General features: G+C 46.1%; 1 protein-coding gene across 1 annotated transcript; it reads right to left on the minus strand.

The window, feature by feature from the left end:
• Nucleotides 1-394: 394 nt before the first annotated feature.
• On the minus strand, nt 395-25,950 carry LOC146064824 (cytochrome P450 2K4-like). The gene is made up of 10 exons (XM_083178726.1): nt 25,890-25,950; nt 22,004-22,198; nt 19,049-19,211; nt 16,751-16,900; nt 13,602-13,762; nt 11,090-11,266; nt 9,166-9,307; nt 5,420-5,604; nt 4,693-4,834; nt 395-1,685 (listed from the first exon to the last, which is right to left on the minus strand). Exons 2-10 carry the CDS (start codon nt 22,184-22,186, stop codon nt 1,507-1,509), a joined length of 1,482 nt encoding a protein of 493 aa, XP_083034852.1. The 5' UTR covers nt 22,187-22,198; nt 25,890-25,950; the 3' UTR covers nt 395-1,506.
• Between the last annotated feature and the right edge of the window lie 310 nt (nt 25,951-26,260).

Raw genomic sequence — 26,260 nt, forward strand, 5'->3', positions numbered from 1 at the left:
GTCGGGGAAAAGGCTAAAAATATCCCTAAAATTGCGTCGGTCGCGTCCATCGCATACCTTAAGTTACCTTAACTTAAGCTTTGCGATCACCCACGACGGGCGCCGTGCTAGGAAACAAGTACCCAAAATTTTACGCAATATTATCGGAACAACAGGATCACTCTGTTACCTTATCTAGGGAAATAAATCATATTGTCAATAAACTTTGCAGATATGTCGACATTGTCTAGGTCAGGGCTGGGCAACACCGGCCCTCCAGATGTTGGTGAACTACACATCCCAGGATGCTTTGCATTAGTTTTGCTATGTGGCCATGCTGAAACTGATGCAAGGCATGCTGGGATGTGTAGTTCATCAACATCTGGAGGGCCGGTGTTGCCCAGCCCTGGTCTAGGTGTACAGTCAATAGCTCAACACCATGTGGTGGATATACATTATGTTGACGGGTACAAAAGGTGGACAGATGAAGGGTTGACAATTTTTTTTTTACATGTTTTCCTAACTCTTGCTTCATTTCCTATCTGTGTGGACTATGATTGGACTCTGGACTCCAGTAATAAAGTAGCGAGCACAGTAGCAATAAAAACTGAATAGTAACTTAATGACCATTTGTGTGCCAACAAGTGGCAGCTCCAGAGGAGGGGCTAAAGCACAGTTCAAAATCCAGATGGGGGGGGGGGGTCCCCCCCACTGCTATTGAGTCCATTTGGAATGGCAGTTGTTTGCAGTGGGTGTGACTCCTCTATTTGAAATTTGAACTGTGCTACAGCTCCTCCTCTGGAGCCACCACTGATACCAACCACTGCCATGGGTTTTTTGAGCCTGTTGACCTTTTGTTCCTGTGACCTTACCACCCATTGACCTATTCCTATGTCACCTTTTGACCCAGTTGACCTAATGACAGATTTATTCGTGCTAATGATGGATGATAGAAGAAATTCTCTGGTGTCAGATGCGAGTAATGTCACAATCATCCAATATTATTTATGAGGTAAACAACACAATGAAACGTGGGGAAAAAAAGTACATGAGCATTAACATACAAGCAGGGAAGTATCCTTTAGTTACTTGCAAATGCTCTTACCTCCTACAAACGCTGTGATACCAACATTACAGATTTATCTAGGATGCACCTTTATTTAATGAGGTTCCACATTCCATTGAATCTCCAGATTACACAAAGAACATGACACATATATTTTGTTATATATTTGTCCCCTCGTGTATTACAATTTACCACTGTATTTTGGAACATACCCGTCTAAGCATTTTCCTCAATGTCCTGGATGATTGAGAGTAGAATGTTCAACTATCCGTGCTATCCATATCAAATAACATTTATTCATCAAAAGCGAAAGTACTAATTCCAAATTCAGTAGCTGCAACATTAGTGCTGGGGAAAGAATATTAAAAACCTTCTAAAATATGAATATTTTTTCTTCTCATGTTGTATGTCCTCTAAACACCCGGAGAGATCTTTCAGAGGTGCTCTCCTAAATATATGTACTAACTACGGGGTATAGCACAAGTGTCATAAGGCCGTGGGGCGTTAGTAAGACCCAGTACAGGGGTGAGGTCCAGCTGTGCTCCAGGAGGTGCCTGGAAGGTGAAGTTCTGCAGCAGGGTTGTGAAAAACAGGAAAAGCTCCATTTTAGCCAGGTTCTCCCCAGCACAGCTTCTTTTACCTGGAGCAAACAAAAATAGGAAACATTAATACCATCTCTAGTACATGCTAAAAGAACTAGTCACTGGCCAACTGTTTTGACACCGGTTGTCCATCCCACAGGGGATAGAAAGCTTATATATCCCTGAGATTCACCATTGCTCTGACTGGGTTCAATCACATGTATTCCGAACAGATTTCTTGTTCTCTATGTGGTTAGGCCACCTGCCCTTAGTTGGATGTTATTAACCTTCCAAGGAAAGTCCTTTGCTCTGTGACATAGTCTTCCAACAGTCATGGCAAATAAGGTGACATGCACTTTCTGTCAGCAGTGATGCTGCTGCGGCACCGCCGCAGCAGAGTGCTGGCGCCCAGAGCGGGGCTGACCGGACACTTCTGCCCGGCGGTGCCGGGTCCCGCAGCATCACGTCTGCCCGGCCGGGACACTTCACTTCCACCCGGCTGGGGGACGCCAGTGCAGGGATGGTTCAGGCCGCGTCGCCGGCGGTTGCTTAGCTTAATAAGTAATTACAGGGAGCTGGTCTGCCGGCAGGGGCTGATTGGCCAAAGTGTCCCTTTTAAGGGATCTGGCTCAGTTCAGCCTCGCCGGTGATATTGCTTCCAGCAGTGTGTCTTGGCCTTGCTGCAGTCTTGGTTCCTGTCCTGGTCTTGTCCTGGTCAGCGTTGCTGTCTCGTCCAGTCCTGCCAGTCGTTCCCAGCCGGCACTTCTCTATCTTGTGCTGCTGGGTTTCGTGGTCTGGTCGCTGTGTCCGTTCAGGTCACATAAGTGCTCCAGTGGAGCTTGGTTCAGTTCCTTTCTTTATTTACTGTGGGCAAGCTGCCCTGTTTCCTTGGCTACATGTATTTACTTTGGTCCGGCTCTCCCAGGTGCGGACAGGCCCATGGTTGTGGGTTTACACCTGTTTTGGGGTACCGTTTTGTTATTGTGTACTCATTGTTTATTTTGGCGTGTTTTAGGTTGGAGGTACCCCTGTTCTGTTGTGTCTGGTGTCTGCAACTGGGTCACACTCCCCGTCCTTGGCCTGGTGCCCCTAGGCAGGGTGGTCCTCCCAGATAGCGCCAGTTAGTTAGACCTCCTCTTTTCACTACCTCTGATGGTTGCTGTAGTCTTGTCACCACATAAGACCTGGTTGCATCAGGGTTGGAGTGGGCCTAACTTGCTCCTTTGAACTTGACGACTACAGGAGAAGCCTAGTGACCAGCAGACTATGGTCACCTGTCTGAGGAGGTCAACAGAGTCAGTGTAGGGTGTGCCGTGGCCGTCTTAAACAGCAGTCCCGGCTGAGGGCTCTGCCCACCATCACCTCACGTACCTGCTTACGTTACACTTTCTAGACAAGGCATTACTGTTTTTAAGCAAGATGTCTGGCCTACAGTATGTTCTACACAGTGAATAGGAATGGTTGTAACTTCTTGAAGAATGGGTCACTGTGGCATCTACCTCCTGATTTGTGTGCAACCAGCACATGGTCTGCTACCTATGGGAACTAATAGTACTTATTGGCAAGATTTATATGAAGTCACTCTTTTCAACCCTTTAATTTACATGTGAAGGCACTATTTTTCAAGCCTTCTCTGGAAGCGTATGTTTGGATGTAAAATGTCTAATGGAAGTTAAGTGCTTGGAGCACTGTTATTTAGCAGATGGCTTAATGAAGGTTTATCAAAGCAACATCGCCAAATAATCTGGACAGGCCTTTTCTATAATATGTAAATTTTGGTGGTAAAGTATTCTATGAACCTCCTGTAGGATCCTTCTATCCCAACAAGATTCTCGTCTGCAATTTGAAGGTGGTTCTTGACCAGTGTTTGACTGTTTCCACATTGTCAAGCTTTGGTTGTACTCAACTCTGCCCTACTATCTACTGGGATTGCCTCATGACTAGGGCACATTTCTCTTTGTTGGAAGTTAATATTATATCTCAGAAAGGCCAGAACTGCTTCAACCTGAAATGCCCACTCTGTAGAAAAGATCATAATGTAATCAAGATACACAGATGCACCGTAACATCCAGGTGGACTCTGACTGGGAACGGTAAACTGACCAGAAGCATGGCGAGAGAAGCGCTTCACTAATTGGGGATCTATGTGCTCCGGTTAGGACATTGTCACAGAAAAATATAAATAACTCATGTGCCACATTTTCCCAGTATCAACTTTTTCTATGTCGATCTTTTGTTGCTGCCAACCTTTTGTCAATGTTGACCTTGGACATATCAAATTTTTGATGTCCACCCATTGAATGTCTAGTCCATTCTCATATTTTACAGTGCACTAAAATAAACTTCTTGCTGCCACTAAAAGAATATCCCCAAAGGCAGTAAAAAATGCACAAAACATGGTGGACTTCCGTGTATCTAATCACTGCTGGTTTTTGAGGGGATATCCAATTATTATTATAAGAAACATCAGGTGTGAAATACTGATTTTCCAGATGTTTCTCTTATATTGTTTTTTTTTCAGCCTACCCAATTGGGTCACCCCCCCAAAAAAAGTACTTTTACGCCTGAAAAAACAGAGGTTCCGTTTTTGTGTTTTTGGCTGCCGCAGCCCAGTTTTGGTCTGAAAATACAATAAGTCTACTATTGAAGACTTGTATTTGCTTGCCTTAAAATCCCTGATAACTTCCGGGAAAGTGCAGGATTATTGTAGCTAAGTGTATAGCCCTCGGCAGTCCACTGTCCGGACAATTACCCCAGTCACCGATCGCAGGTAATTGGATACCACTATTAGTCTTAAGTGCCTAGAAGTGAACTAACGCTAGTTGGCCTGATTGCCAATCTTTGAACCAAGTATTGTTAGAAACCAGCAAGGTTGTAGATATATAAGGTCTCCTACAGTAAGGATGTGGATTCTAAGGTCTGTAAATTGTCCTACATAAAGTTTTTTTGTCAGACATTAAAACTGACCAAGGACCAGACAGGCCATGTGCCCAGGTAGTCTGGTTTCCCAAGCCCTAACCAATATTGAGATTGCCATCAACAAAATGACTTTGGTATTAGTATTACCCAGTGAGAATGGTATGAAGGCTTCATTCTTCTTGAAATGTCCTTCTGAGGTGAGGAAATGTTCTGGGTAAAACTCATCTGGTTTTTCAAAGTAGGCTTCATCTCTCAGGGCAGAGGTCAGAAATGGAATCACAACAGTCCCCTGTGTAGAAATAGCCATTTAGAACCGGCACATCTATTATATATATTGAAAAAAAAAAGATAAAAACATAATATTTGGAGTCCACATATGGGCAGAACTTGCTCAATGGGAGGGTCTAAAGAGAAGGTCTGCAGCCAATTCAGCGATGGGGAACCTTTGGCCCTCCAGCTGCTGTTGAACTACACAACCCAGCATGCCCAGCTACACTTTTGCTATAAGACCATGTTAAAACTGTTGCAGGGCGTACTGGGGTGCATAGTTCAACAATATTGAATGGTTACTAATGGGTGCATCCGTACCCCTTTGACCTTAATAAAATTCCCACATTGTGTTTATTTTGAATCGCTTCATTCCAGCAAACATTCCTTACTGTACTCAACTACAGTATTCTCCGGATTCAGTATTTTTAGCAGAGCACACAACTAGGCAAGCCGTGCTGAACTGCAGGTGGGGCAGATGTAACAGGTGCAGAGAGTGCAGGGTAAATACTGGCTGCTTTATTCTTACACTGTAACTTAGATTTCAGTTTGAACACACCCCACCCAAATCTAATCTATCCCTATGATTTGCTCTTGTAAACCGCACCTTTGGAATAAAGTAGCCTCTGAATGTGACGTCCTGAGAAGTTGCATGTAGGGCGCTACTCGGCAAAATATCGCCATATCGCTGAATTTCATGGACGACGGCGTCGGTGTACGGCATCTGCTTCCTGTGCTCTATCTGAGGCTGAGCGGAACCGACCACTCTTTCAATTTCATTCTGCACTTTTTCTGTCAGAAAAGAGAGATTACTGAAAGTCTAATTCATGTCACATATTCATAGGCCAGAACAAGTTTCATTGTTACCTAAAGCTATTGCAAAAATTCCTGCATCAGACGTGAGTATATAAAAAGTTTTCCCTTAAGGAATATCTGTTTTATCTGTTTTACAAATGCCCAAATTAAACTAATTCATAAATATGCTCTGCACCTGATTCTGGTTGGCTCGCTAAGCAGCATAATTTCGCTGCCTGGCGGGCTGGAAAACGCCATCCGCCACCTACCTGCCTGCCATCCGAACACCCACCACCATGCAAATTACCACATTTGAATACGAGAAGATGTGTACACTTACACATCCCCTCGTATGCTGCAGCACGTATCATTCGATGTTCGCCGACCATCGAATTGTTTTTTGCCGCTTTTATCTGGACCAGAGATGGCCAAAAATGGGGCGGGTGCTGATGTCACATGTGACGCCATCCCCCCCGCCCCAAGCAGAAATCGACACACCTGCGTTCGCAGGGGAACGCCCATCATTTTCATGGGGACGCCCATAAAAGGCTGTGCATTCCCCTGCCCCAGCCCGCTCTCCACCCCTTCCCTCCCCTGCCCCTGCAAATGCCCGGCGACTGTAATACTAGCCAAAGGCGTTCCCACAGCGGGACTGCACATGCGTATTTTCAGCGATGTGCAGGCCTCAAACCAATTTGCAGGGTACCAAGCCAACGGATTCCAGCCCAACAGTGGAAGTCGGAGGAGAAGAGTTTACAGTGGTTGAGACAGGAGATGATGAGTTCATGGATGAGATCCTTGGTGGCACCAGGGTTGAGAAGGGGCATAACCCTAGAGATGTTGTGGACACAATGGGGTATATTTGAGTGTCATTATAGAGTGAAGAAGTAATATTTGAAATTGAAGAAGCCAATGAAGTTTCCAAGACATTTAAAGGGAGGAGGGTGCCAAGGGTGCCAACCATTGGAAGTCATGTTCGGGGATTGGCCATGTGTTTTGCCCCCCGTTGTTTGTCATGCTAGTGGAATGGCTGGTGATTCCCAAGCTACTAGGCTGCCTCCTGCATCTGTACAATGAAATTAGATGCCATGCATTCATGATGCTGGGAGGGTGGGATATCCCGATTGTGCCCAAAATGCAGAACTTCCCTACCATAATCGGGCCGGTTGGAAGGTGTGAAGTAGGCTGGCTGTTAGAGGGTTGGTATATGGTATGGGAAAAAGAAGGGGTGCGATTAGGGGAACATAGTAGGAATTAATTTCCTGATGGATAAAATACATTTTGGTTGTGAAATGAGTGGTAATGTATGGGTCATAGAAAGGGGATACCGGCAGTCATAAAACTGACCCGGCATCCCAATGGTGAAAATGCTGACAGGGCTTCGCACGCTTACCCTCTACCCTCCTATCCCTATCCCTACTTCTAGCAACCCAACCTTCTAACCCACAGTTAGTGATGTAACCAGAACTTTGTGGGCCCCAAAGCAACATGTTGATGGGGCCCCTCTTCCAGTACTTAATAAGAGACACCTCTCCACAGCAATTATTTATTTTATGCACCATAACAATGCCCTAGTTCATTTTCTGAACCATAGCAGTGCCTTAGTTACTATTATGTCCCATAGCAGTGCCTTAGCTTATATTATGTCCCATAGCAGTGCCTTAGTTAATATTATGTCCCATAGCAGTGCCTTAGTTAGTATTATGTCCCATAGTAGTGCCCTAGTTCATTTTCTGAACCATAGCAGTGCCTTAGTTAGTATTATGTCCCATAGCAGTGCCTTAGCTAATATTATGTCCCATAGCAGTGCCTTAGTTAGTATTATGTCCCATAGTAATGCCCTAGTTCTTTTTCTGAACCATAGCAATGCCTAAGTTAGTATTATGTCCCATAGCAGTGCCTTAGTTAGTATTATGTCCCATAGCAGTGCCTTAGTTAGTATTATGTCCCATAGCAGTGCCTTAGTTAGTATTATGTCCCATAGCAGTGCCTTAGTTAATATTATGTCCCATAGCAGTGCCTTAGTTAATATTATGTCCCATAGCAGTGCCTTAGCTCATATTATGTTTCATAGCAGTGCCTTAGTTAGTATTATGTCCCATAGCAGTGTCTTAGCTAATATTATGTCCCATAGCAGTGCCTTAGTTAGTATTATGTCCCATAGTAGTGCCCTAGTTCATTTTCTGAACCATAGCAGTGCCTTAGTTAGTATTATGTCCCATAGCAGTGCCTTAGTTAATATTATGTCCCATAGCAGTGCCTTAGCTCATATTATGTTTCATAGCAGTGCCTTAGTTAGTATTATGTCCCATAGCAGTGCCTTAGCTAATATTATGTCCCATAGCAGTGCCTTAGTTAGTATTATGTCCCATAGTAGTGCCCTAGTTCATTTTCTGAACCATAGCAGTGCCTTAGTTAATATTATGTCCCATAGCAGTGCCTTAGTTAATATTATGTCCCATAGCAGTGCCTTAGCTCATATTATGTTTCATAGCAGTGCCTTAGTTAGTATTAAGTCCCATAGCAGTGCCTTAGCTAATATTATGTCCCATAGCAGTGCCTTAGTTAGTATTATGTCCCATAGTAGTGCCCTAGTTCATTTTCTGAACCATAGCAGTGCCTTAGTTAGTATTATGTCCCATAGCAGTGCCTTAGTTAATATTATGTCCCATAGCAGTGCCTTAGTTAGTATTATGTCCCATAGTAGTGCCCTAGTTCATTTTATGAACCATAGCAATGCCTTAGTTAATATTATGTCCCATAGTAGTGCCCTAGTTTATTGTATGAACGATTAAAGTTCCCTAGTCACACGATGGCTAATTCAGATGTCTAAGGATCTGCATCTCGATGTGCGGAGTACAGTACTGATGTCCAGTACTTTGCAGATGTCCAGGACCCTTTATGCCCATGCCTGAATTGATCCTGTAACACAGGATGCTATTTCGGGGTGGGGATGATGATGGCAACCATTTGTTAAAATAGATGGATGTTGCCGGCATTTAGAGGCCCAATGCTGCATCCAAGGATGTCGCTCGGATCACTATTGCGGCAGCAGGCGCCTACTAGAAATAGATGCCTCCTGCTGAATTGAACCACATCTGAATTAGCCCTATTGCAGGGTTGCCAGTACATATTACAGTATGCAACACAGAACCCCAAATTCACATTATGACATATAGTGCCCCCAGTTCATATTATGCCACACTACAGAGCCTCCGATTCATATTGTGCCACATTAAAATGCCCAAGTTCTTATTTTGTAAATTTATAGTGTCCTTCACAGTACAAGGACAGAGCAAATTGGGACACATTCAAATATACCCCAGGTCACATTGGGCCACACTACAGGGGCCTTTCAGTTATAATAACATCCACTACATCTCTCACTGACAGTGTAATGTCACTGAATTCAGGCTGGGTAGAGGATCAGACCCAATTGTGAAGAGACAAGTCTGGGAAATTTATATTCAAATGTGTAACCTTAGTCCAGGCCCCCTAGGACTCTGCCACCCATAGCAGTGGCACCCCTTGCACCCGTTAAGCCTATATATAACTCACGTTGAATATCTGGATATTTCATCATGAGCAGGAAGCCCCATCGTAGAGTGTTGGAGGTGGTGTCCATCCCTGCACCAAACAGATCTGCGATAAGTACAGTCAGGTTGTCATTGTGGTAATACAAGGTGGATTCGGGCTTCCCCTGGACAATAGGAACAGAACATCACTAACTGCATCCTGCTTAAATGGATTTTAAATGTCATCTGTTAAATGATAGAACAGAATGGTCATTTTTAAAGTGCAAAATGCATCTCAAATTTTAGATGTGAAATTGAAGGAAGAAAACGTATAAATAGAGTAGGCCGCTATACATTCAGTTATTGGTGTAGAAAAATAATAATACGTAGGGCTATATTTACTGAAGGTCTTTTTTTTATTTTTATCGATTTCAAAACAATGAAAATAAATTGCAATTGATTCACAGGCTTAAACACACATTTACTAATTATACCAATTTTTAAATGTTAGTATATTTATAATTTAGCCCTAGAAACACAACATTGATTTAGATCTTCTGACATGTACGCTAACTCATTCGGAACAGAGATGCTGTCACCATGTTTTGCAGATGTAGGAGACACGCCCCAAAACAATCACCGTTTCTCTTTCCCTCCTCCATATTTTCCCTGGCTCCTACTTTGCAAATAAACAGGGTGATATTGCAATCATGATACATGAGCTGTTGGCTGATCAGCTTTCTACTGCAAAAATCATAGCATTGTGTAAAAGCAGGAGCGTAGAGAGGGAGGCTCTGGTGGCGCACAAGCTCCAGGAGATGCCTCTATTACAATTCGGCATTTCCAATACGGCGCCGGCCACCAGCCAATCAGAACTCACGTACTGGCAACTGTGATAATTTACCAGCTCCAATTGGCTCACGAGCCAGCACCGAATTTTAAATGGCCGCGGTAGGTGTGGGAAAAGTGTGCGCTCTATTCTCCTCCCATAACCCTCAGCTCCACAGAGGGCATTATGGGCCTGATTCAGTACTGTTTGCTAAGCAGCAGTCATTCGCTGCTTAGCGGGTGTTTTAATGACACATGCTGCCTAGCCAAATGCCTCTGAATCACTGAATCACCTCTGTACCCTGTGATGTGTTTGCTAAAAGTAGCTCTAAAGTAAGAACTAAATTATGTGGCACTAAAGTGGGCATTATGTGTGTAAGCAGCACTAGTGGGGACATTATTTGTGAGTGGTAGTAGTAAGTGCATTAATTGTGTAAGCTGCACTACAGGGGGTATTATGTGTGTAAGTGGCAATACAGCAGGCTTTATGTGAGGCCAGCTGAGTCCCAGAGGGGTGAGTCCATTGGGGGCATTATGTTGATGTAGTACTACAGCGGGGCATTATGTGTGTATGCAGCACTACATTGGGCATTGTGGGTAAGTGCACTACAGAGGGCATTCTGTGTATAAGCAGCACTACATTGGGCATTATGTGTGTAAGTGGCACTACAGAGGGCATTCAGTGTGTGAGCAGCACTACAGTGGGCATTATTTTTAAGTTGCACTAGTAGGGCCATTATGTGTGTAAGCGGCACTACAGCAGACATTTTGAGTGGATTATAATGCCGTCCGAGTTCATAAGTGGTGCGGGATGCCGGCCGAACCTCTGATGTTTTTTTTTTTTTTTTAAAGGGGCAATCACTTATAATGCAAAACCATGACTTGTAAGTGATTGTCCCTTTAAAAAAATGTCAGATTTCGATTGGCATCCTGCACTGCTGCTGACCTTGGCAGCATTACATTCTGCCCAATGTGTGTATGTGGCACTATAGGGAGCATAATGTGTGTAAGCGGCACTACAGGGGGCAATATGTGTGTAAGCGGCACTACAGGGGGCATTATGTGTGTAAGCGGCACTACAGTGGGCATTATGTGGTGTGTTTCATAATGTGTAAAAAAAAATAAGAAGCCCTTTATACCTCCATCTGCTTAGCCAGGAACGCATCAATCAGATTCCTCTGGTCGTTCACGTCCAGTTCTTCCTTTTGTTTTTTGAATGTCGCTCGTATAAATTTATGTAACGTTCTTATGTTTTCAAAAACTGTGTGATGGGCGCCCGGCACCCATTCCATCACCGTGGGGAAGCTGTTGTACAGCTATGGAAGACCAACGCAATGTCAAGAAAACACAAAAACAATCTGAATTTGCCTCATAGATGATTGCACTTTAAAAATACGGGTATTCTCGCCATAACTTCTGCACGTCCATCTTTTACCCCCTTATAGCAATATTTCTTCATAACATTCTTATATCAAAGCTTGAGAATCGATTGGTTAGGAAACTTTAGTGCCATTGTTGCCAAGAAGGGCAAAAGATGTTCACTACCTGTCTCTCTACACGTATACTGACACTCCCACTCCTTGTGCTAGAAGATATTAGGGATGATAATAGTAAGAATAAATGTTGTACCTTTTGGCAGGAAGGGGGCTGCAGACACGTTTAGCCTAGCCAGGAGTATGTGTGGCTCCTTCCAAAATGTGTTTCGCCGCTCACCAGGTGGCGCCACTCACCGGGTGGCTTTTTCAATCCGGAGTTTGAAAGAGCCGACCGGTGAGCGGCGAAACGCGTTTTGGAAGGAGCCACACATACTCCTGGCTAGGCTAAACATGCCTGTATCCCCAATTGAGGACTTTGAATCCCCTGTGGCTCTGACTTAACACATCTCCGTTCCTGAGCAGGAAAAGTGATAGACGGCGGCTCTGTTATCTTCCCAGCCTGGCTCACGCTGACATTGAGGCCTAACACTGCCTTAGCTGTTTCGGAGCACAGCAGACGGTGGCATTTGCCTTATCCCCGCCCGGCTCACGCTGTTATTGAGCCCAGCACTATTTCGGCTCTGTTACCTAACAGCCGTGCAACTCTGTTGATATCCAGGCGGCTATAAATTTTTGTAGCCACCAGAAGAAACAGACTGAGCTGCTAGAGGAAGGAGAACACCATAGGTGTTTACAAACAAAGCTTGGGACGCCAGGTAGGGTAATATTGCCCCTTACAAGCATCATTCTCGAACCTTTTGCCTTGTATCAATGTGGGATTTCTCCTATTAAGGACTGCTACAAATTCTCTTTACCGTCACAGGTAATAAGATAGATTAAAACCTCTTACCAGGTACAGCTTTTTATTAAGTGACATTATTATTTTGCCATACTGTTGGCGGGAACTTCATCTCTGTCCCCGGCATGTTTTGATATGCGGGAGCGTCTCAGACGCTCCAGCAATGAAACTCTCCTTCGTCTGAGTAGCTATTGCGGCATTTGCCAGTGCCCCATGTGTCATACTACCAAATGGCTCCTTTTTCAAACCCCACTATCCTTGGCATTCCGAAGTGTGGTGAGCGCAGGGTAAGCATTAGGCGTCCTCCCGACTTTTTCATACCCCCACCATCCACGCCGGCTTGGAGTTGACCTTATATAGTGTGGCGAGCGCAGCGAGCCACCGAGCCTGAAGCAGGGCGAGCGGACGCGGATTACTTGTAAGGTAATCCGCATCCCTTCGCGGGGCACGCTGCGCTCGCCACGCTTCGGGCTCGGTGGCTCCCTGCGCTCGCCACACTATATAGGGTCAACTCCACGCCGGTGTCAGAGAGGGGCTGAGTAGGCTTGCCAAGGATGCCGGGGACAGAGATGAAGTTCCCGCCAACACTACGGTAGTTACTTTTGTACTTTCACAGCGCCAAGCTACGCTGATAACCTAGCTTAGGCTGCCGCCTTAGCTTAGGCTGCCGCTGGCAGCCGTTGGGCTACGCTATTAGCAGTTGAATAGTGACCCGTGAGTTATGACGGCGAGCTGTCAGCACTGCTCACCATTATAGCTCGCCTAAAGGCATTGAATATATCCCATTGGTGATATTTCACCCAGAATAGACCACTTATCCCCGCTATCCAGGCTGTTCTTGGCTGTCCCAACTAATGTAGGGCATTGCAAAGTGTTTCTGTGAATACGGAGCGTGATCACAGTTAGTCGGGGAACGTTACAGTAAAGTGTACTCAAGGCAAGCTTTGGTGTGGATTGGAGTGGAGTGGTCGCTGGAGAGGTAAAATTGCCTTAGGCTCCTTATGGGGTGGGCAATACCACACGTCCTGGTGAAGGATGGTAGTGCCACTTACTCCCCCAGTGCCGTAGATGCAGCCATCCAAAAAGCTGTATGGCCAATGCAAAGGGGCGTGACCTCACAGTGATCTCTATATTGTCACTCCTGGGAGCATGGCAGCATCCCCAAAGATGATGGCTGCACCAGGGGACTTATTTTAGGAAATAAATATGGACATGGAATTGTACCTACAGTATGTGGAACTACAAGCGTCAGCATGGTAGCACCTCTCATTATGCTCGGAAATACGGTGTGACTGTGCCGTCTAGCCCTCCAATATTTATTAAAAGCAGCTTAAGTCACCCAAACCTTTGAAACAGCAATATTATTTATATACTTACCAAGGCAATAGGTTTCCCCATGAGTTTTATATTGGCGTTAATTAAGTACATGAGCTTCAGAATAGTTGGGTCATCGTATTCAAATCTGCGATTCAGCAGTATGGACACTATTATATTGCCTACAGCGGCATTAATGATGCTCAAGTTATCAAACGGTTTTCCTAGAAATGGATAAATATACAAGTTATCACCAATATTCATAGGAGGAAAATATTAGCCGCCAGACTTTTGTTATCCTCCCCTTTATGTTGTAATTGTATTGTTACCGTCACTGTCAGGGTAACACCCGATTCACAACGATTGTCATCAAACACAAGCACTCACTGAGTGCTGACTATGGATGCTACTGTAACTTTGGTAAAATATGTCAGTGCTCGTTCTCTTTTACCACTTTCATGTGACCTGGCAATTACCCGGCATTTTGCGTGTCGCATCATTTTGCCGGGTGCAGTCTGACCACCTCTCACACTGAGCAGCAATTCGCCGGGTTAAAAATGTCAACCCAGTAATTTTGTGAATTACACATGTATTTATTCAGTGTGAAAGGGTCTACGACCCTGGTAAAGATGTTGTGCCAGGGGCATTAGTGTGGGGCATAATAAGGTTCAAAGAACATTACTGTGCAGGACATAATATGGTGTAAGGGGCACTATTGTGTTTTAGGGGTAGATGTATGATGCAGTGATAAGGGGGGAGATCTGAGCCAAAGGAGAAGTGGCCCATGGCAACCAATCAGCTGCTCTGTATAATTTTATATTATGCAAATTATAGATGTTTCGTCAGTGCTGATTGGTTGCCATGTGCCACTTCTCCACTGGCTCACTTTTCCTCCCTTATCACTGCTTCATACATCTACCCAACCGTCTGTCCATAGAAGGCCACACCCATTGCAGTCAAATGGTCTAGAAACTGCCTTGACTGGTGGATCGGAGGCCTGACCCAGACATCCTGTCACATGACCACTGGGACCAGGAAGACACGGCTGCAGTCATATGGAGCAGATAAGCAACCAGAGAAGATATTCTGATACACTATGTAGACATTTTGTCATCAGAATGAGGTTATAAGAATGGGAGATCTTAATCTACCTGATATAAACTGGATGAGTCTGTTGCAAGTTCCACTAGAAATAGGGACATTCTGATTTATTTGCAGGGAGAATACCTCCAGCAATTGGTGAGTATTTTAATACTGACAAATAAGGGCAGAGTATCTGAAGTAAAAGTGGTTGTAAATCTGGGATCCAGTGACCATCAAGCAGAATGGTTCAGCATAAATACTGAGATCAACGCAACTCAGATTTTTAGGAAGGCCTGATTAATAGCCCCACTGCACAAAGGTGGAAGCAAGGAAGAGGCAAGTGTGGCTTAATAGGGAAATGGTTGGAAACACTATTAAAAGAAAGAAAAATATGATCTCAAATCCTGTAATTTACAGGTTTCCAAAGAGCATGGATTTAATAAAGGGGAGATCATGTCAAACAAATATCAATGACTTGTTTGCCTGGGTGAATAAAGTAACAGATAAAAGGGGAAGTAGTTATAGCTTATCTAGATGTTAGTAAAGCTTCTGAAACTGTCCCACAACGCAAGCTGATAAATGTACTTAAAAACATGGAACTGGATACTTAGTTGAATGGATAAGATCTTAATTATTGACATTGCAAATGGTTTTGAAGGAAAACTACTGTATGCCATTTTGCAGATAACACAAAGGTGTGCAATGGGGTAGACACACTGGGGGGGGGGTCCCTCATCTAGAATACTGTGTCTAGTTCTGTATAGGTCATTGGTGCTGCCTCAACTATGATACTGTGTACAGTTCTGTATAGCTCACTGGTGAGGCCTCATCTAGAATACTGTGGCCAGTTCTGCATAGGTCACTGGTGCTGCCTCATCTAGAATAATGTGCCCAGTTCTGTATAGGTCCCTGGTACGGCCTTATTTAGAATACTGTGCCGAGTTCTGTATATGTCATGGGTGTTGCCTCATCTAGAATACTGTGTCCAGTTCTGTATAGGTCACTCTTGTGGCCTCATCTAGATACTGTGCCCAGTTCTGTATAGGTCATGGGTGCTGCATCATCTAGACACCATGCCCAGTTCTGTATAGGTCACTGGTTCACACTCATCTAGAATACTGTACCCAGTTCTGTATAGGTCATGGGTGCTGCATCTTCTAGATACTGTGTCCAGTCCTGTATAGGTCGCGGTTGCGGACTCATCTAGAATACTGCGCCCAGTCCTGTATAGGTCACTGGTACTGCCTCATCTAGAATACTGTGCCCAGTTCTGTATAGGTCCCTGGTACGGCCTTATTTAGAATACTGTGCCGAGTTCTGTATATGTCATGGGTGTTGCCTCATCTAGAATACTGTGTCCAGTTCTGTATAGGTCACTCTTGTGGCCTCATCTAGATACTGTGCCCAGTTCTGTATAGGTCATGGGTGCTGCATCATCTAGACACCATGCCCAGTTCTGTATAGGTCACTGGTTCACACTCATCTAGAATACTGTACCCAGTTCTGTATAGGTCATGGGTGCTGCATCTTCTAGATACTGTGTCCAGTCCTGTATAGGTCGCGGTTGCGGACTCATCTAGAATACTGTGCCCAGTCCTGTATAGGTCACTGGTACGGCCTCATCTAGAATACTGTGCCCAGTTCTGGAGGCCATATCTACACAAGGCTATAAATACATTACAGATGGTACAAATAAGGACATCTAAAATGGTGCATGGCCTACATCACAAATCCCAGAAAGACTAAAAAATCTCAACATGTATAGTTTGGATCAAGGGTTTTAGCTGGGTCCAGGAGGGGAATATTTGTCAAATTAAGAGAAGTATTAGAACACGAAGACATGCATTGACACTGAAGGGGGGGTTACTGTAGGTTCAGGGAAAATATGAAGAGAAATTACTTCACAGAAAGGGTAGTGGACAAGTGGAATAGCCTCTCATCAGAGGTGGTAGAGGCTAAGAACAATTTAAACAGCATGGGATAGACATAAATAAATCCTTACACAGACATAAGGATCAAAGAGGGTTTGAGGTAACAATATGGTTACAAAATAGGCAGACTAGATGGTCCAAATGGTTCTTATCTGCTGTCAAATTCTATGTTTCAAATTCTATAATAAAGTAACTCACCTCCATAGGATTTAATAGTCTGTGATAAGTAAGCGGCCTCCTCAATGATCTTGTTTTCTATACTTTTCTTGCCCATTCCAAAGTCCCGTAATGTTGATATAGTAAATCGTCTCATCACTTTCCAGTTCTCGCCGTTAGCACAGATAATACCTGCACAGAATAGATATATAAATATATGACAGTGCTGTACTGAATCAGAGTACTGTACATATCGGTAATTCCCAATATCTGTGAGCTGCACTGAGAATAACATCTGCCTCAAGCATTTATGTTCTGCGTTACATCAGTTTTTTTGTCACTCGGGTCCAACCAAGTCCACTCTCTCATATCCCAGAGTTCATATTCCCGACTACATTGCTTGTACAGTGATGAGGGACAGTCATTGATCTTTGTAATAGAATAGCTACTGCTGATATACAGTATATCGGATGGACCGCCTCTCAGCCAGTGCCGGGGCTCACCAGAATGCTCCCGCTGGCGAGATGGCACTCCATCTGAATGGGAAGCGCGAGTGTCTTACACGCACGCACGTCCCAGTTTCCGAGCGGCGGGGGACGCGAACCCTGCCCGTCTCTGCTTCAGGGAATTCTGTTTGCATTTGCTTAGTTACATTTACACGTCAGCTGTCCTGATGAAGGGGTGTAAACCCCAAAACTGTTGACATTTATATGCTGGCTACACTTTGACTTTTTTTGATGATTTGAATACACCTTTTTACCATCACCAGTGAGGGTACTTGTGTATTATCACGGCGCCCATCGCATCACATCGCATCGCATTCCACTAATTAAGGTATGCGATGGCATGCAATGGGACCGATTTGAGGCTTTTCCCGGGCAGAGTGTCCAATTTTAATATCGCGTCGCATCGCATGCCAGTATAATGGCATGTGATGCGATGCAACGCGATTTAAATGTTAAATGCCCACCCAGACCCGATTTTTCATTGTAACCCCACCCTGATGGGTAATGAGTATGTTAAATGCCCCCCCATTGTTAACGCCACCCCACTATCAACGCCAAGCCGAAGCGTGGCGAGAGCAGCGAGCCTGCAAGGGGCCACGGTACGCGTCCTCCGACCTTTTCATACCCCAATACCCACGTCGGCGTGGAGTTGATTTAATATAGTGTGGCGAGTGCAGCGAGCCACCGAGCCCGAAGCGTGGTGAGCGAGGGGACGCGCATAACTTCACAAGTATTACACGTCCCGCTCGCCACACAACATGAAATCAACTCCGCGCCGACGTGGATAGTGGGGGTATGAAAAGGTCATAGGACGCGTACCACCGCCCCACGCATGCTCGCTACGCTCGCCACGCTTCGGGTTGGCGTTGATAGTGGGGTGGCGTTAACAATGGGGGGGCATTTAACATAGTCATTACCCATCAGGGTTGGTGTACAATCTAAAATCGGGTCTGGGGGGCATTTAACATAGGAATTAGGCATCTGGGTGCATGTACGGCTTAAAATCGGTTGCATCGCATGCGATCATATTGCATGCAATGCGATGCAACGGGATTTTTGGTTGTACAATGACCTGCAATGGAAATCGGGGGCGCCGTGATAATACACAAGTACCCCAGTGAGTGCCGCCTCATGTCCTTTTTTTGCATCAAGGGGACACCCCATCAGGGAAGGCACACCAATAAGGGATATCACGGAGCCGGGGTGCAGCACTCAGGGATCAAATAGACAGGATACGAACAGTGGACTTGCAATAATCTCTCACGGGCTTGCAGTGATCTGCTACAAACACCACAGTGTTGTATCGACGTTTCGGGATTTATTCCGTTTTCAGGATAAGAACAAATCATGTACACACAATACTTACATAAGTACCCCGTCACCGGAACCGTACTCCATATTGCTCCTCCTGTCGCTCGCTCGTCCACGCTCTGCCCTTCCTGGTGGGCGTCACCCTGGACGGAACTGTATATACTATACATAGAGGCCCTTATTCTGGTTCATTCGCAAAGGCAAATTCACTCTCTAATGGAAAAAATCATGTGCACTGCAGGTGGGGCAGATGTTACATGTGCAGAGAGAGTTAGATTTGGGTGGGGTTTTACTTCAAAGTGAGATCTATATTGCAGTGTAAACATAAAGCAGCCAGTATTTTCCCTGCATAGAAACAAAATAACTCACCCAAATCGAATTCTCTCTGTACAATTTACATCTGCCCCCCTGCAGTGCACATGGTTTTGTCCATTTGAGAAGGAATTTGCCTTTGCGATTGAACCAGAATAAGGGCCACAATGAGTTTGTTGAAAAATTATTTAAGGGAAATAAAACCATTTACCGTAGTCCTTTATTATTTTAGTCATGATTGGGGCTTCTGGTCTGTCAGAAAACTCATCCGCGTGGTTTACCAGAGCATCTTTGATGACATCATAACCACTTAGGACGACCAACTTCATCGTGCCCAACTGGACACTGAAGACTGGGCCGTACTTCTTAGACAGCTGTAGATGAGATAACCAAAAACAGAAACGATCAGCAAATATAGTCAGCAATAAATGACATTGGGGCAGATGTATTAAGCCTTAACAAGAGATAAATTCAAGGGTGATAAAGAGAGATAAACGTCCAGACAATCACCTGCTAACTGCCATGTTACAGGCTGTGTTTGAAAAAAGTCAGTAAGGAGCTGATTGGCTGGACGTTTATCTCTCCTTATCACCCTTGAATTATCTCTTGTTAAGGCTTAATACATCTGCCCCATTATGTCAGTAAAGTAATAATTCCCTACAACTTGCAGTCATAAATAGCATAGCCAGCCCTGCAGGGGCAATCCCATGACTAGAGAATACCTCAAATGGGCTATCCAGACTACACGTTGTCATGGACAGTAGGTCAACATAAGCAAAAAGTCAACATGAGCAGGTCTTCGTGAGTTTTTCACATTTTTTTTTAAATTTAGAATTTTTCATACTCGTGTGCCAAGAGTATGGACTGTAAAGGCCCCCATACACTATGCAATTTGAGCACGGTTTCACCCGATTCGGATTAATCAGGCCGTGAAAATTACACGTGTAGACATCCTGTCCGACCTGATGCACGGTCCTGTGCACATTGGATCGGAGTTGGGAGGGAGACAGTCGCGGGCTTGAGATGCCGGTGACCAGAGTGCCAGGCGGAGGAAGCAGGGGGAGGGGGCTGCAGACACCGGTGAGGGGACCAGGGAGCTGGGCAGGAAATAGCCTGGCAGTAGGCACATACAAAAAAAGGCCATACAAAAGAAAGGGATAGCCACTGATTGGCTGAGACCTCTCTTAGCCAATCAGCGATTTGCACCCTGGTCGCTGGCATCCCCCGCCTGCTGCCGTCCCTCGCTCCCTGGTCCCCTCACCGGCGTCTGCCGCCCCCCTGCTCCCTTTACCAGGCTATCACAATTGTGACTGGGGACAGAAAACAATGCAATAACAGAATACATTGATTGATTACATTTTACTTAAGATTTGATAACAGAAGTGAGTTTAGGGGCCCGATTCAGGCCCGATCGCTGAGCTGCGTATGTTCCAATAGCATGTAGTTTTACTACACATTTAGTTATTTACCAATGGCGCTTCAGTTTGGTAAATACAGTATGTTCCAATTTCTCTTACTTTAAAGTATGAATGTATCCTCATCAATTTCATTTATCATCATTTTCAATTTATTTAGAGGTCTATGTACTAAGTCCCAGAGAGAGAGAGAGAGAGAGAGAGAGATAAAGTACCAACCAACAAGCTCTCAACTAATTTTTTCAAACACAGCCTGTAACATGACAGTTAGGATCTGATTGGCTGGTACTCAGGGGCAGATTTATTAAGCTCGGTGAAGTGATAGTGTCTGGTTTTTATCACCGGCCAATCAGCTCCTAACTGTGAAGTTACAAGCTTGGTTTGAAAAATGACAGGTAGGAGCTGATTTGCCGGTGATAAAAACCAGACACTTTATCACTTCACTGAGCTTAATAAATCTACAGCTGAATCTCCAACTACTTAATCTCTCTTGAAGGCTTAGTACAGCTTGGGACACTGATTATTGAAAATTGCTATTAGGCATTTGCTGGAAACCTGCACACCCCAGTAAAATGCAACCACAATCTAATGGTGCCAACACATGTTGCGATTATCGCACGCGATTTGAACTGTCTCAAATCGCATCATGTCTGTTTTGCCTTTGCAATGCGATGTGTGCTCCTACCACAAGGCAAAAAAGTGCAGGCAGTGTTTTTTGGACTAGATGGCATGTACCCTGTAATGGACTATTGTAGTGTAGTCAAGAATCGGGTGTAGTTCATAATTGTAGTGCACAAATTGTATGGCTCAAACCACACCTAGCACACTTCTCACCGTGTGTGGGCTCTCTAAGTCAAGGCCTGGCGCCAGTGGCGTAAATATAGCACCGCAGCCCTGGCGACGGCGGAGAGGCGCCGCGGGGTCTGCGGGCGCTATTGTTAGTCCCCCAGCTCCCCCCTCCTTGTGGGTGCAGCGGGGAGCGGGCAGGGGGGTCCGTGCGATGCCGGGGTACCTGCGGTCATAAAGAGGTCCCTGTGGCGCTGAGTATTACGTTGACATAGAATCTCAGCCAATCAGCCTGTGGCCAGTGTTTTCAAAGTCAGAAGCGCTTCCCGCGCCGCCGCCCCGTTGGGGACCTCTCCATGACTGCAGGTACCCCCACACCGCACGGACCCCCTGCCAGCTCCCCGGGGGGGGGTGTCTTGTGTTTTAACTGGGGTGGGGTTGGGGGGGGGGGGGGGCGCAATTTTCCTGCTGTTTTGAGGCTGTCCTGCTGTTTCTCTCACAGGCAGTATCCCATGGGTGTGTGTGTGTGGGGGGGGGCAGTTTGGAGGAGCAGGAGATCACTGATGCTTTGCTTTGTGCAGAGCTGTGATTGCTGAAGAGAGCCGGAGGCTGCCCAGTGAATAGGGGAGTGCTGGGCGCGCCACTGACAATGATAAAACTACGGTTGCGGTGCTAGGCCATGCCCCTCTCCTGAGACCACACCAACCCAGCACTTAGCTCCACCCCCTTGTTGGACTGATTTGAAAACTGCAAAAGTTGGGAGGTATGCTGGCGTCTTCCTTCACAGCTAGGCGGCGGGGCAGGGGGCTACTAGAGTTAGCGATGCCTTTGCAGGGATGTACTCAGCAGGTGGGCAGCCTGGCTTTGTGCTGGGTGGCAGCAGTTGTAGTCTCACAAATGTACACCTGATGCTAAATCAGGCCCATTCACCCCATAATAGTGTGTCGGCAGAAGTGATGCATTACCTCTAACAGTGTATTCATAGGCTTAGACATGTCAAACTGGTGCATATTCCCAATAATGGGCAACGGCTTCGGTCCTGGAGGGTAATTCTTGTAATTTTGTTTCTGACCGTTATAAATATAGGCCAAGAATAGGATGACCACAGCGGACAGAACAATGGTGACGGGGTCCATGGCAAATAACATCTTCTGCGAGATCTATAGAGGAGACAAAACACAGATACGATACATGAAATCCTGAGACAGTGCAAGCAATATTCCCATAAGTGTCCTACAGGTCCCGTCACCAGCGTGTAGAGGAAGCTGTAAGACCGACCACTGTGGATCATTGTACATAATGTCGCTGGATGCCGATGTCCCTGTACTGTAGCTAAACAATTATTTGCAATTCCCAAAATATTTAGATGCCTTATAAGTTATCCTATATGAGGGGTGCACTGTACATGTTGGGGTGCAGTATGGAGATGCACTTTACATGTTGGGGTGCAGGTTGGGGGATGCACTGTACATGTAGGGGTGCAGAATGGGGTTGCACTGTACATGTATGGGTGCAGGATGGGGATGCACTGTACATGTTGGGGTGCAGGATGGGGATGCTCTGTACATGTAGGGGTGCAGGATGGGGGATGCACTGTACATGTAGGGGTACAGGATGAGGATGCTCTGTACATGTAGGGGTGCAGGATGGGGATGCACTGTACATGTAGGGGTGCAGGATGGGGATGCACTGTACATGTATGGGGTGCAGGATGGGGATGTACTGTACATGTAGGGGTGCAGGATGGGGATGCACTGTACATGTAGGGGTGCAGGATGGGGATGCACTGTACATGTAGGGGTGCAGGATGGGGATGCACTGTACATGTAGGGGTGCAGGATGGGGATGTACTGTACATGTAGGGGTGCAGGATGGGGATGCACTGTACATGTAGGGGTGCAGGATGGGGATGCACTGTACATGTAGGGGTGCAGGATGGGGATGTTCTGTACATGTAGGGGTGCAGGATGGGGGATGCACTGTACATGTAGGGGTACAGGATGAGGATGCTCTGTACATGTAGGGGTGCAGGATGGGGATGCACTGTACATGTAGGGGTGCAGGACGGGGATGCTCTGTACATGTTGGGGTACAGGACGGGGATGCTCTGTACATGTAGGGGTGCAGGATGGGGGATGCACTGTACATGTAGGGGTGCAGGACGGGGATGCTCTGTACATGTAGGGGTGCAGGATGGGGATGCTCTGTACATGTAGGGGTGCAGGATGGGGATGCACTGTACATGTAGGGGTGCAGGATGGGGATGCACTGTACATGTAGGGGTGCAGGACGGGGATGTACTGTCCATGTTGGGGTGCAGGATGGGGATGCACTGTACATCTTGGGGTGCAGGACGGGGATGTACTGTCCATGTTGGGGTGCAGGATGGGGATGCACTGTACATCTTGGGGTGCAGGACGGGGATGCACTGTACATGTTGGGGTGCAGGACGGGGATGCTTTGTACATGTAGGGGTGCAGGATGGGGATGCTCTGTACATGTAGGGGTGCAGGATGGGGATGCACTGTACATGTAGGGGTGCAGGATGGGGATGCTCTGTACATGTAGGGGTACAGGATGGGGATGCACTGTACATGTAGGGGTGCAGGATGGGGATGTACTGTACATGTTGGCGGTGCAGGACAGTGATGAACTGTACATGTTGGCGGTGCAGGAGGGGGATGCACTGTACATGTAGGGGTGCAGGATGGGGATGCACTGTACATGTAGGGGTGCAGGATGGGGATGCACTGTACATGTAGGGGTGCAGGACGGGGATGTACTGTCCATGTTGGGGTGCAGGATGGGGATGCACTGTACATCTTGGGGTGCAGGACGGGGATGTACTGTCCATGTTGGGGTGCAGGATGTGGATGCACTGTACATCTTGGGGTGCAGGACGGGGATGCACTGTACATTTTGGGGTGCAGGACGGGGATGCTCTGTACATGTAGGGGTGCAGGATGGGGATGCTCTGTACATGTAGGGGTGCAGGATGGGGATGCACTGTACATGTAGGGGTGCAGGATGGGGATGCTCTGTACATGTAGGGGTACAGGATGGGGATGCACTGTACATGTAGGGGTGCAGGATGGGGATGCACTGTACATGTAGGGGTGCAGGATGGGGATGTACTGTACATGTTGGGGTGCAGGATGGGGATGTACTGTACATGTTGGGGGTGCAGGAGGGGGATGCACTGTACATGTAGGGGTGCAGGATGGGGATGTACTGTACATGTTGGCGGTGCAGGACAGTGATGAACTGTACATGTTGGCGGTGCAGGAGGGGGATGCACTGTACATGTTGGCGGTGCAGGAGGGGGATGCACTGTACATGTTGGCGGTGCAGGACGGGGATGCTCTGTACATCTGGGGGGGGGGGGGCAGGGGGTTGCACTGGTCCATGGATTGCTGATGTGTTAATAGATTATACTGTGTTATAATGGGGAGTGCACCAGTAACCTCCACTTGCGAGCAGTGTGGCCCTTCCTGGGATCACTAGTACTTTACCCCAGTATATTACCTTCTGCCATTCCTAATGGGGATTGCAATCAGAAAATGCTGCTCTCTCAGCCTATGTACATTCTCTGTGTGACTATGGGGGTTATTCTAGTTCACTCTTTCTGACAAATTCCTTCTTAGATGGACAAAACCATGTGCACTGCAGGTGGGGCAGATGTTACTTGTGCAGAGAGAATTAGATTTGGGTGGTTTACTTCAAAGTGAGATCTATATTGCAGTGTAAAAATAAAGCAGCCAGTATTTACCCTGCACAGAAACAAAATAACTCACCCAAATCTAATTCTCTCTGCACATTTTACATCTGCCCCCTGCAGTGCACATGGTTTTGTCCATCTAATGCTGTGTACACACGGGGGAGATATATTGCTCAGCCATATATTGCTGAGCAATATATGGCTGAGCAATATATTGCTCAGTTTCTACTTTACATCAGCGACCAGAGATGGTCGCTGATGAAAAAGAAACTGTCGGGGGGAGCCCGGCAGTGGTAATCAGCTTGTCGCAGGAGCATGTTCCTGCGACCAGCGATCACCAAAGGGGCAAAAACGGGAGCGCGCACCCGGCGATATATCGCCGGTGCACACTCCCATTGCGGGCAATATGGTCGCTCAGCGACCATATTTCCCACGATTTTGCACTAAATCGCCCCTGTGTGTACGCACCTTTAGAAGGATTTTGTCAGAAAGAGTGGACTAGAATAAGGCCTTATGTCCAGCTGTACATGGAGGCTTGGCATATATTGCTTCTTATGGTTGTGTGAAAAAAACGCATCTAGCATATGTTATAGATTGTAAGCTTGTGAGCAGGGCCCTCCTGCCTCTTCAACTGTCTGTAAATACCCAGTTTGTTTTATCACTGTTTACAATTGTAAAGCGCAACATAATTTGCTGTGATATACAAGAAACTGTTAAGAAATAAATAGCTACTGATGTCATACTGTACATCAGGATAACACACAGAGAGATCTCGCTGAGCGGAGACTAAACATGCAGCCGGTATGCGCCTGGTACAGCTGATGGTGCAGAAGTAAGTCCTGACGAAGTTCCTAGAGTCAGATTCAATATACTGTATACTGTATACGGTAAGTGCATGTGTGCCATACTTGCCTACCTGACTCCCTCAATTACCTAGCTCCCCACAGGTGATGGAAATCATACATTACCAGGGAAGTCCAGGAGCAGAGCATGTTCTCCCTCATGGAGGAGGCAAGTATGATATTGTGTGCGTGTATAATACACTGCAGAGTATTTAAGGAGAGAACACTGATAGTTTATAGACGAAAACTAAACCAAAATATTGTATAAAAGTTGCTAACTGGCATTCTTACTGTGAGTGCTGCAGGGACTGCACCAAGCCTTGACTCAGTTCCCTTATCCTGTCTTCCTGTGCGTGCTGTGGGCGTACAGCACTTCTAGATACACACCAGATAGAAATTCCAGTGGACTCCGCCCCGCAGGAAACACATAGGAACTCTGAGGAAAGCATGCCATATTATCAGAACACTGTATAGTAATGACCATCTGTCACTGTACTGTGTACGGCATAATCTGTGTTAGGAGCAGCGCTATAAATAGAAAGTCATGGGTAACGGTGACATCATGGAACTAAGACATTTGAATGTTCTCTTTCGTAGAGTTTACTGGCTAACAACCTCACTATATCGGTAATTGCAGCATTATGTATTGTACGGTGCGGTCA

The sequence above is a fragment of the Crinia signifera genome, chromosome 3 (genome assembly GCF_055691185.1).
Source record: "Crinia signifera chromosome 3, ASM5569118v1, whole genome shotgun sequence".
Classification (NCBI taxonomy): domain Eukaryota; kingdom Metazoa; phylum Chordata; class Amphibia; order Anura; family Myobatrachidae; genus Crinia; species Crinia signifera.

Bases quoted from the DNA above. Each gene is read 5' to 3' on its own strand.
- LOC146064824 (XM_083178726.1), bottom strand. From the start codon at position 22,186: ATGTTATTTGCCATGGACCCCGTCACCATTGTTCTGTCCGCTGTGGTC. The intron at 13,763-16,750 runs GTGAGTTACTTT...ATCCATTTCTAG, and splicing joins GACTATTAAATCCTATGGAG to GAAAACCGTTTGATAACTTG. The intron at 11,267-13,601 runs GTAAGTATATAA...GGTCTTCCATAG, and splicing joins TGGGGAAACCTATTGCCTTG to CTGTACAACAGCTTCCCCAC.